The sequence below is a fragment of the Bidens hawaiensis genome, unplaced genomic scaffold (assembly GCF_021521415.1).
Source record: "Bidens hawaiensis isolate Kalapana, Puna unplaced genomic scaffold, B.hawaiensis_p1.1 tig00064881_1, whole genome shotgun sequence".
In the NCBI taxonomy this organism is placed as follows: Eukaryota; Viridiplantae; Streptophyta; class Magnoliopsida; order Asterales; family Asteraceae; genus Bidens; species Bidens hawaiensis.
In genome coordinates this window covers 23916-36159 of record NW_027501576.1, presented here as the reverse complement: position 1 = coordinate 36159, position 12244 = coordinate 23916, and the positions used below count along the sequence as shown (strand labels likewise).

Sequence of the window (12244 nt, the reverse complement as noted above, 5' to 3'; positions counted from 1 at the left end):
TAAATGCTTTTAGAGTCAATGTTTCACTAGCACATAGCTGACATATTTTAATCCAGCATTACAGATAACTAAGTTTAGTAGCAATAGCAAGGATTAGAGTCATCAAGGGGATAGAAGCTCGCATTACAAGATGGCTCAATTTTTATTATAAAATCATTGTAATATAAAACAATATTTTGTAAACAAATACTTGGGTATTTAATTCCCAAGTAAATTTTCAATTAAATTAATATTAATAACCTAAAGTCTTCCGCTAAATTTAACCCATAAACTCTGATACATTTACAAAACAGGTACCAACTGAGAGTCACACACCTAGGCCCTGAGTCGGGGTGTGACAACATGGCTGCACCTGTGGAGATGTGGAGATGAAGTGGTAGATGGACCATGATGATTAGCTAAACAATCGGGGTGTGACAAAATGCCATCTTTATTTTGGTAGCCACAAGAATACGTTACCGGAAAACTCACAGACTCGCCAATACTGGTATGATAACTAACAAGAACAAGTGAATTGGAGCTTGCACTAGACATGTCGTCTTCAATGGATTGTACTAGAAAACCAATGGAAACAAAATTCGAATATGAGACCTCTACAGCTTTACTAAAGGAAAATCATATGCTTACCGCTACAACACTCCTTGAAGATATATGTGCATAAATATTGTATTATGGTCTAAACATCAATTATCATATTTAAATATATTATAAGAGAGAGAAGAGAAGATAAATAAGCACGAGCACTATGAGGTTTTGATTGTCACTAGATATGAAGATAGTTAAACGAAGAGTTGGTTGACTAGAGGGACGTCATGGGACATGAGCAAGCCCCTCTCATATGTTGCTTGCTCAGCTTGCTTCTTGACCTCACCATGTTCACTAACTAAATGAACATTGTCGGCTATGAGTTCAGCAATGAGTTTTACTTTTTCTGAAGCCTCGGCCTTCAGATGCTCCAACTCCAAGTCACGGATTAATCAACTCCCCTTGCACATCAACCTGCTGTTCCAATGCAGTATTGGCTTCTAAAACCTTAGCCAAGTCAGCTTCTTATGGCGAGCCAAATCTCGAGCAAATTCGAGTGTGGCATTCTGCTGATTGCGTGCCACTTTCTAGACCTTGGCAGTGGCAGTCTGTTTCTCTTGAGCCACCTGAAGGGCTTTCTCAGCACTCGCAAGCTTCCATTTGGCAGTGTTAGCTTCTTGGCGGTGTTTGTCTGTCTCTTCCCAGAGGGTCTTCATTGTATTCTCCGCGGATCCTCATTTCTCCCCCATGGACATCCATTCTCGGTATATTTCCTGGCTTTATGAAACGATGTTGGCCAGGTTGTAAGTAAACCTGTTGCCCAAGTCTTAGAAATTCACGGAAAGCATTAATGAATCTTAGAAATTCACGGAAAGCATCCACGCTTGCGAAACACAAGCCTTGAATTAAGGTCCATCGAGGACGATGAATTAATGAATCTTATTGGGCATTAGAGTGACTGTAAGAGTCTGTCTTTGTCGCTCGCGAGGATCCTCCTTCACATTCTTGAAGCAACGAGGAGGAATGAGGCGGTTGATCATCTTGGAGTTGCGGGTTAAATTGAGAAACTTGTTCACCCTCCGCTCCTGAAGGATCTTGTACAATAGATTTTCCCTTGCCAGGCAAAGGGTTAGCTTGAGGGACCACCTCGGGCAGAGGAGAGGGTTCTCAAAGGACGACTGTCTTGGATGCATCTTCTTTAGCTTTCGTAGCAGGACCTATCATACACATAAATGTAACACGTCCAATCAAGAAAAAGAGAATGTGCATACAATACTAATCATAATTTTACCTGCCGAAGCTACCGTCACTTTGAGAATTCAATCACTAAGATGAAATTTTTTAGGCCTCACCTTAAGAGTTATCACTAGTTCCTTCACTTGGGATTTAGTTTCTTTCTCAACCTGCACCTCATCATCAAGATCAACGTGTTAGGTTTTTTTTCTCCACCTTCAGTATGTGACCCACCAGCATCACCCTCGGGTCCAGTCTTGCTACCGCTAGGCTAGGAGCGATATTTTCTTTTTCGACTTAAATCTGCAATTGCATGCAGAACACCCGCAAAATCAGTAGGAGAGGATACTTTCCCGCGGGGCGATGATTCCTCGTTGGACGAGAGAAGTACGATCATTTCGTCGGAAGTAAGGGTAGTTATAGGGCAAGGGTTCATAACAAACTCACCTGTGGAAGATCTAGTCTCGGTTACCATTGGTTCCTCATGAAGAGCCTTAGGGAAAAGGAAGTTATCTCATGTCAGATCAAGGATAGGAAGCGCCTTATGGTCGCACGAATGATGTTTCATGCCGCCCGGAACAGCATCCACAAGGGTATAAAAAACAGTCCCCTCAGCTGAAATAATAATTAAGAAGTTAGGGCAATATCCAAGAAATTACAATAAGTAACGATAGAATACACTTACATCCGCCTTGACATAATAAGGCTTGAGGTCAGGATATGGCCAGAGAAGACTCATTCCCATGCGCACTAACGCAGATTCCAGTATGAGACGCATAGGGTTGGGATGTAGGTTAAAGTAACGAACCATGGTTGATCAATATAAGTAGAAATATGTAAGTCAGGCAATTTTTCAAACATCGGACAGGTGACCATCTTGATAGGAACCACATCTTCACGGATCCAAAAGAATTTGGTTCGGAGTTCATGTGCAATGCATGGCGGTTTGGTTCCAATCACCGCCATCCCTGGTAGCGGTGCAGTTAAACACACTGTTCCTTCCTTGCATCTTGTAGAATACTTAAAACTTGCCAACAGTTGGGACAATACCTAGAGCCCAACAACAAAATTCAAAATGTCGAATTCTCATCAATCCGAATGGGTGGATTTGTGACAAATGGATTCCATTTACAGCCAGAATATTCTCAAGAAACTTGGTAATAGGCAATTGAAGGTTGCTAGTCAAGAAATCTTCGGTGTACAAAGACATCTTTCCAGCCGGAGGCTATCAGTAGTAGAACCAGGAGCCGGAAATTTAGCGCCCATTCAGGTGCAAATCCATACCCTTTGACAAGATCTTGGAAGTCTTTCTCCTTCCAATTAATAGGTGAACGATCCAATGGATGTTCGACACGTCAGGCGGGAAAAGCGAAAAAAGGAAATTGAATAGTTTTCAAAGTAGTCGTCACACACCTGCAACACGTCAAAATAAACCCTAACACTCCCAGTCTCGTCAGCAGGACAGACCCGTCACGTCAAACCCTAATGCTTATCCTAATCTGTATTTAAATAATATCCAGAAGTAACTTAAACTCCCAAAAAGGTCTGAAGCCCAAAATTCTATCAGTATGAAAGCAACATGGAAGAAACAATAGACTAGGAGGCTTATAGAGGTAGGGTCATAGGAGGAGGAAATAGGCTCAGAAGCTCTTAACCTGTTAGACAATTCGCATGTCATCCCTGCCAAGAATGATACCAGCGGAAGGCACCGGCGAAAAAGCAGAAGTCCAGACATCCTTTTTAAGGAACCTGCGCGGGGGGGGGGGGGGGGATCTGCAGGCGCAAGAAGGAGATGCAAGAATACTCTTCTAGAAGCTTGCAGGAGACATTCGTAGGCAAAGAAAGAATGACTTCACATTTGTAAGGTAAATCAGATGATAATCAAAAGATTCCTTGATAGTGGAGTTTACCTCCTTGACAAAGAGCACGGGGAGTCATAACCAATAGGGAGCCAACTGTATATCTCCCCTACGGCCTGGCACATGGGCAGCTGTTTCATTCTATTTAAACCAGCCACGTGTCTCCCCGGGTGAACAGAAAGCATCTTTTGGACAGTGACATCTAACCAATCATTCTCTCTCACTTCTAGCTATAAATACTCTCATAATCACCAAGAGGTATTCATTCACGTCACCCATAATACATCAATCACTTTTTATTCAATACTTTCTCTCTCTAGAAACTGTTACTGATTTCACGCCGGAAGGTGGTTATGAGATCCCCCCCCCCCCCCATCTTGTCCTTCTGTAACGAGCTCACGGTGGTTTGTTTTTGCAGGATCTCGATCTGTTCACAATCCATTTGACCTGACCACATTACTAAATCCTCATTCTGGTTGGAGCGTAGATTAAACCCTAATACGGTTCGGATCTTTGTTTCTTCAATAGTAAAAAAAAATAATAATTCTTTGAATCATAACTGATAACATAATTCTTTATATCCAAAGAGTTCCATTATACATATACCATAAATAAACACAAACAAACACAAGCATATACAAATAAGATATCATGTTTTATCTGTGTAGAAATAGTCTTCAAGCAGATCATTACCAGATCTATGACATCTCATCATACCAAACATATTTTGGATTTATGATATATAAGGTTAGATCATAAATGGAAGATTTCATAAAGATGTTAAGGTTAACCAAACACAAAACACTAACCAATCACATGGGCGGTGTTAGCATTAAACCTTTGTGCACCTAAATATTGTTATGCTTGTTGGACAGCAAATCATCTATTCAAATACCACCACTTTCATTTACAAAAAGATGTATTTCCTTATTAAACCAACCAACAAATTCAACAAAGATAAACCAATACATCCTATTATATCTTAACGTATAATTGATTCTGAAATAAGCGTGCCCCAACATATATCATACCATATACGTCATCCCACTGAAATAAGCGTGCCCCAAAATATATCATACCATATACGTCATCCCAACCTGTATGATATTCATATGCGGGACCCTCATTGTTGCGGCCCCACCCCTACAATTATTCCTCAAAAACGAATAAAAATAATTAATCACAAGCTTCTTCAGGAAAATGGAGTCCTTTTTGGCTCTAACGTCACCATGCCCAAGCAAATAAGTAAACCCCGACTCACTCGCTTCCCTTAGAGCCGAAAGCTCATACTCCAAACTCGGGTCATCATCAATAACTCCCATCACACTCGATGGCAAATCCGACTCACCTTCGGCCTGCAACAATGGCTCGTTAAGCTCACCAGAATAGCTCCGTTGACCAACCGATACGCTTTCAAACTCACCATCGTTGATTTCGTTTTCCAATGCAAGATCTTGAGCTTCTTTCCTCATAAACTTCTCCAAACTCTCAACCAAAAGCTGCTCAAACGCGTGATGATCTTCTTTCCTGATATTAGTGGTGTTCAAAAAGTTAGTGGCTTGCCCAAAGTTCGTTCGAAAAAAACTCAGCTCCAAAAATGCTCGTAACTAAATGAGCTGAACCAGATCGGCTGAATTTGTAAATGAGCCGAGCCGAGCCCGAGCCAGGGTTGGCTCGTCTCGTGGCTCGTAGGGCTGTAAACGAACCGAACGAACACGAACAAGGCCTTGTTCATGTTCGTTCGTTAAGAAAATAATCTGTTCATGAACGATTCACGAACACTTACCGAACGAGATTTTATGTTCGTGTTCGTTCATTAAGGAAATTAATGTGTTCACGAACGGTTCACGAACACAAATAAAATCGGAAAAGCCTAGAGATTGAGACTGATAATGAAAGCCTGTAAACGTATCGATTGAACACGAAAAACGGCATGTTCATGTTCTTTCATTTAACTTTAAAAGAACACAGACACTTAATTGAACAAATATTTATGTTTATGTTCGTTTATTTAAAAAGGGACATTTGTGTTCATTTGTTTAAAATCTAAACGAACATAACTGAACAAAGATAAACGAACATACATGAACACAAATAAACATAAACGAACTTAAATGAAAACACCTAAATGAACACAAAATAACAAATATAAAACGTTTAAGCAGATGACCTATCTAGATAATATTTAATTATTTTCTATTAATACATAAACAAACATAAATGAACATAAATAAACGAACATAAACGAACGTTCATGAACATAAATGAACGAACGGAACATGTGTTCATGTTCGTTCGTTTAATTAAACGAACACAAGTTTTTTGTTCAAGTTCGTTCGTTTATTAAATAAACGAACATAAACAAACTTCCCGCCGAACGGTTCACAAATGTTCACCGAACGTTCGGTTCGTTTACAGGCCTAGTGGCTCGCTTGAAAGCCAACTCGTGGGCTCATTTAAATTAATCCCAAATTTTAATACATGTAATCATAATAATAATAACATATAAAAGTAATACATATAATACTATAATATGCATCTCCGGCTTTAAAAAAATCAAAAAGAAAAGGCTAAAGTTAATGTTATAAATTCTCTTATTCATAAATTCTGTATTGTGTATGAATATATTTTTTTTTAATATCAACACTTATGAAAATAAAAATATTATAAAAAATTAACTAGCTGGCTCGAGGAGCCACGAGCTGGCTCTACCTTTTAACGACTAACGAGCCGAGCTCAAGCTCAAATTTTCAGCCTATTAAAATAACCGAGCCAAGCGAAGATATTTTCAGCTTGAATTTTCTCCCTAGCTCGACTCGGCTCATGAACAGTTGTACCTGACGTCCTTGTACCCGTAACGGGCAACACATTGAAACATATGGTAGTCTTTTGGGCAAACCCGTCTAAAAAGAAACCGCTCCTCTTGAGCCACAACCGGGACTGGTACGTATTTGATGCACACGAATACTAAAGTCGAGTGGATTGCAGGCAGGTCGAGTAAGAACCGGCCCAGGACCGAAGGGACACCGTGGACCAGCTCATTGTAAAGCAGCCCGATACCCGGGACCCGTACGGTCCCAAGAGTTGACCCGAGGTCATTCATGAAGTCCATTGAGATTTTGCCTTGGACTTCACTTTGGTATTTTAGTACACTTCCATAGTTCCAAATGTACATGACACATAAAAAGAATGATGCGAATGCGAGTGGAAGCCAACCGCCTTCGGTTATTTTTGATAGGACTGCTGACATGTATAACAGCTCGATGGATCCGAATACGATGAGGAAACTGAATGCTAGGTAGATGTTTGTTTGCCATATTAGAAGCATGACCAGAGTTACTAACGTTGTGCTGACCATCATTACACCGACTTCTGCTATGCCTGCGAAAAGAACAAGTTTCTGAGACTGGTGTTTGATGGTCGTGTGTAACGCTGCAAACTGGGTGGGTTCAGGTCGAAACAGGTTTTGAGAAAAACGGGTTCGGGTCAAAATGGGTTGTTTTTAAAAAACATTAATATGGTTTGGGTCAAACGGGCAGTTATGAATAAACATCAATTTAGAAGGGGTCAAAACAGCCAGTTTCAGTAAAGCATTAATTCAGTCCATGACAAAACAGATTCGGACCAAACTGGATTAGTCGTTTAGTTTTACCCAAATCAACCCATGGTTTAAAGAACAGGTCATGATCACCACATATAGTCACACAAAGATTGAGAAGAAACCGAACCGTATGCATTGGCGATGTCCGTTGTGCTTTGAAAAGTGGCCACAACCAGAACACACATAATCATCAAAAACCAGTTAATAACCGGAATGTAGATTTGACCCATAAACTTTCTTGAAGTGTGAATAATCTTCAACCTCGGGAAGCACCCAAGATTCATTGATTGTTTAATGCATGAGAACGAAGCTGATATCATAGCTTGACTAGCAATAACAGCTGCCAATGTGGCCACCATGAAAATGGGCCAAAAAAGCCTATCTGTTTGTCCATGTTTATACACGACACCAAAATGTTAAATGATTAGTGACTACATTGGTGTAACGGAATTTAATCGAATTAAGTGGTTGATAGAAGTGTTACCGGGAATGGAATCATAGAATATTCTACTTGCAGAATCCGGGTGTTTCATAAGAAATGCAGCTTGACCCATGTAAGCCAACAGAAGACACGGAAACACAACAAACGAGAAAGCAATCTGGAACACGTTAACTTTATTTCAACAAACGGGTGATATTTTTAAAAAGTTTACCCATTTGACCTGTTAAACACTTAAAACGGAAATAGGTCAAACGGGTAATATTTTTTAAAAGTTTACCCATTTGTATTGAGTTAACTAAATGGAAATGGGTCACAGGATTTGTGGGTCTGCCCAACATTGACCCGCCCTAAAAACTGCCCGTTTTGACCCGTTACCCAACTCACCTTTTCCATTTCTATTTACATTAACAAATACAAACCTGTATAGATGGTACAGAAAAATGGCCCAAATCAGCAAACATAGCTTCAGCTCCTGAAACAAAAGTGTCACATTATCACATAATAATGTTAACAAGAAAAAGAAACAAGAAAGATTTAATCAAATAAACCTACCCGTAATGCATAAAACACAACCACCAAGAGACGACCATGCCTTGAAAGAATTCTTTCTAAAGAACAAATATATGTACAGAGGATTAATCGCCTTCACGACAAATATATTATGCTTGATAAGGTTGTATAATCCAATGGACCCGAGACTAAAGAACCACAAAGCAAGACACGGGGCAAAAGTCAACCCAACTTTACTCGTCCCAAACCGCTGTATGCCAAACAATGCAATGAGAATAATAACCGATACAGTCACTAAAGCACCTGTAAAACACAATATTTCAAGTCAACTGTCAAAAAGCCAAGAATCAAAAAGTCAAACAGATTTGACTTTCAATAATCAACGGTCAAGCTAGTTGTTCAGGTCACCTACCTGTGCCAAATCCTTGAATTTTACCTTCCAAACCACTCACAGCAGACATAACTGTCATAGCAATCACTCAATCAATAAGATTGGATGCATTTCGATGTGTTTTTTGAAAGTGGTTAATAGTAAATTAGGGGTGTGCATTAAACCGAAATAACTCACTCGTAATCGAAAAAACCGACATAGCCAAACTACCGAAAACCGACGGTTTTTTTCGTTTTTTTTTTTTCAAAAACTGAATTTACGGCTCGGTTTTGGTTCTGCATTTACAGAAAAGAGAATGGAGGTGTTAAAAAAATGACTTTTGTTATTGAATCTACGGATTATATTTTTTATTTTTCAGTGATAAGTGTGATTTATAGAAAACAAATGGTGTAGCCCAAAAATTTTTCACCAAAATTTGTAATTATCAATTAATTATTAATAAACAAAATAAATTGTGGCCCAAATTCATTATCTTGGGCCATTTTTTGGGCCCAAAAGTTGCATGCCCATATGGTAAAACTGAAAAAGACGGAACCGAACCAAACCCATTATCAAAACCAAAGATCGAACGTTTTCAAAAATCCAAAAACCAATTTTTCAGTTTTCGGTTCGCTTTGAGTCCAAAACCGACCCAACCAGCACGTGCACACCGCTATACTAAATATGAAAAGCCGTTTTAGTTAACCACTTACCTGATATTGCAGGTGTCAGAATACCGTCTCCAATGATCATTGAAGTTCCCATTAAAACGAGTAACAGAAGAAGGGTTTTGTAAAAAGAATTGTGTTCTAATTTTTCTTTAATTTTCAAGGCACGTTCGAGTTCTGGGGTGGGTAATTTCAGCCTATAACTCGAGATCCTTTCATCAGCTTGTTGACGATTTGGTAAAAGATTGATTTTTGCATACCTGCAGATTAACGAATACAATGCAAATGTTCCTCCTGCAAGATTAGATTATAAGGATCAAATGAAGTTCTTATGAAGTCAGCCAAGTGTGTTGTTTTTGCTGTAAATTTTTCTTGAAAATGTTTATGGAAGACTTCTTAGAAATGCAATGCATACATTATGTTGCTGTTGTAAAGTTAAAGAAGTAATATGAGTTTTTGTCAAGTCAAATCTGGTTTTTTTGACTAGTAAAGTCAACCAGTGCTTGTATCAGCAAAAAGTCAGAAACTTTGACTTTTAATGGTCGAACCTAGTTATTCCAAATTCACAAATAAATATAAACTTAAATTTAACTAGCGAAAAGTTATAAACTTTGAGTTTTATTTGTCAAACCTGGTTCTTCCAAATTCATAAAAAAATATGGACTTCTTGTAAATTTAACTGGCAAAAAAGTTATAAACTCTGATTTTTAATGGTCAAACCTACTTCTTCCAAGTTCATTACAACATGTCGATTTCTTGTTGTAAATTTAACTCACGGACATCTAATAGAAGACTACTGCAGTCACTGTGACATTCTTGAAAAGTCAAAATACTCGCATAAGTGCTGAGATCGAAAATTAGTCTGTTTGACCAATACAGTTTGCCTTTGGATGTATTTGAAGAAGAATAAGTCATGTAAATCTAATTGTTACCTTCGCCATTGTCGTTTGCTTTTAGCACAATAAAAACATACTTCGCTAAAGGCACAAGAGCAATGGTGTATATAACGAGTGATAAAGCTCCCAAAATATCAACCTCGGACTCGATTTGGATCTTGCTGAAAACATCTGTAAACACATACAAAGGACTTGTTCCCATATCACCATACACAACTCCAAGTGTCTGAAAAGCCAATCCAAGTGTCTGCCAGATAGACGCATCCTGATATTTTTGGGGGGGGGGGGGGGGGGAAAGTAAAGCGTTATTAACATTGTTCATCTCTCTAAAGGCTAATTGCATAAATGAGTAATGGCTCAACTTGTATTTTAGGCTATTAATGTTGATTTAAGGTAAGAGATTAATGATGACAATCAAATGTGGTGACTGTTAGGCAAATTTGACCATTAAAGCAATTATTAATATATGAAATGAGCAAAAAGTAGCAAACTACATTAATTTGAAACAAGGAGGCACTTTGTTTAAACCTACAAAGATTCTCCTAATTTAGGTTTAACAAAATGGTAAATAGGTAATTCTATTTGGTAATCATCTTTGTTGCAAGTAGCACGAACGATGAAACTAACTATCCAAAATTTGACCAGATAAAAAAGCGAATTTGCTCATCCAAAACACTAATAATGATACCAATTCAGCAAACAGCAAGCTGGTTAAGCTAAATAACAAAAATGTGTGAGAATTGAGGTAACCTTGTTCTGGTGACCATGAGAGCCCGAAATAGCCAATGACTCAACATCAAAAGAGTCAACTCTCTTGGCTTTCTTAACCAACCTTCTTCTAACAGATCCATACCCTTCACTCTTATTATCATCCTCGTTTAGCAATGACCATGGTGGTGATTCTGAGTCCACCTCACTACCATCCACCCATCTAGAACTCGAATCACCGCCACCACTCCTCCTCCTCAATAATCTAGCACTAATGCCACTACTAATCTCTTCAATCCCATCATCATCCATCCTTAACAAAAACCAAGAACCCTAATTGCCTTGTAGTTATAGTTTCAACTTTCAAACTCAAAGCATCAATTTGTATAAAAAGACATCCGAATCACACAACAACGCACCAAACTTTTTCAAAATCAAAAGCACCAGCAAACTTTGATGATGTTGACTAATTAATCCAGAAATAATATCTTTTTCTTTTGATGGGTTTGGAAAAAGATAAACTTGGTTGAAGATCAGAGGTTGTTGAGTTGAGTGAAGGTTAGAGGTTTGGTTTTGTTTTGTTTTGTTTTGTAGTCAACTCACATGTATGTGCTGAGGCGCGTGCGTGCGTGCGCCAGGATAACATTTACATAACAATGATTCTTCGTGTTTGGATTGGATCCCTTGGGAAACGGGTCGTCAGCATTGGTCCATTGCTAGTTGCCCAATGTGAAAAAACCTTTTTAGAAAAATATTTATTTAATGAAATAGAATCATATACATTTTATTCTTAATATGAAAAAAGTGAGAACTAATTTGTTGTTATTATTAGGTTTATTTTCTTTTGTTGTTTTAAGTATTTTCTGTTATTATTTTGTTTTTGATTTTGATTCTTTTGTTGTAAGTTTTAGGTTTTTTTTCTTTGTTATTATAAATCATTGTTTATGTAGATTGGTATTGTAGTTGGTATTGCGTCTTACGCTCTCATTTTTTTATAAATTGGAATTATTTGCTATGTTCTCATGTTAAGATTAAAATACACATGATCTTTCCACTTTATTTAATAACAACAAGTTGGTGTTACGTACGCAATCGTTTAAATGTAATAATAACTAACAAAAATAAGAATATATGACGCTTTTCAATTATTTAACATAAATAAAATCTCAAGGATAGTTTAATGCTTCATCCATTGTATGATTTGTATCATAAAAGGGGCCCATCATATTCTTCGATTATTTATGCAATCATTCACATTTTGTGTTTTTTTTGTCATTTAAACTGGTATTTGTGTGTTCGCATAGTTGATTAATCATGTAACACTTGAAATTGATCTGTTAAAAAACTTAAGTTGAGACAATAGGGGAGTGTATGGCTGATCTTCTGAAAGACCAGTAAGAACCTCAAGACATAAGGCGAACCTCGGCTTGGA

General features: G+C 38.0%; 1 protein-coding gene across 1 annotated transcript; it reads right to left on the bottom strand.

Annotated features, from left to right (window-relative positions):
* Positions 1–4690: 4690 nt before the first annotated feature.
* On the bottom strand, positions 4691–11124 carry LOC143604359 (putative potassium transporter 12). The gene is made up of 10 exons (XM_077080866.1): positions 10855–11124; positions 10141–10369; positions 9254–9502; positions 8583–8633; positions 8213–8473; positions 8080–8132; positions 7703–7817; positions 7346–7600; positions 6455–6998; positions 4691–5144 (listed from the first exon to the last, which is right to left on the bottom strand). The coding sequence occupies exons 1-10, from the start codon at positions 11122–11124 to the stop codon at positions 4691–4693; spliced, it is 2481 nt and encodes an 826-aa protein (XP_076936981.1).
* Between the last annotated feature and the right edge of the window lie 1120 nt (positions 11125–12244).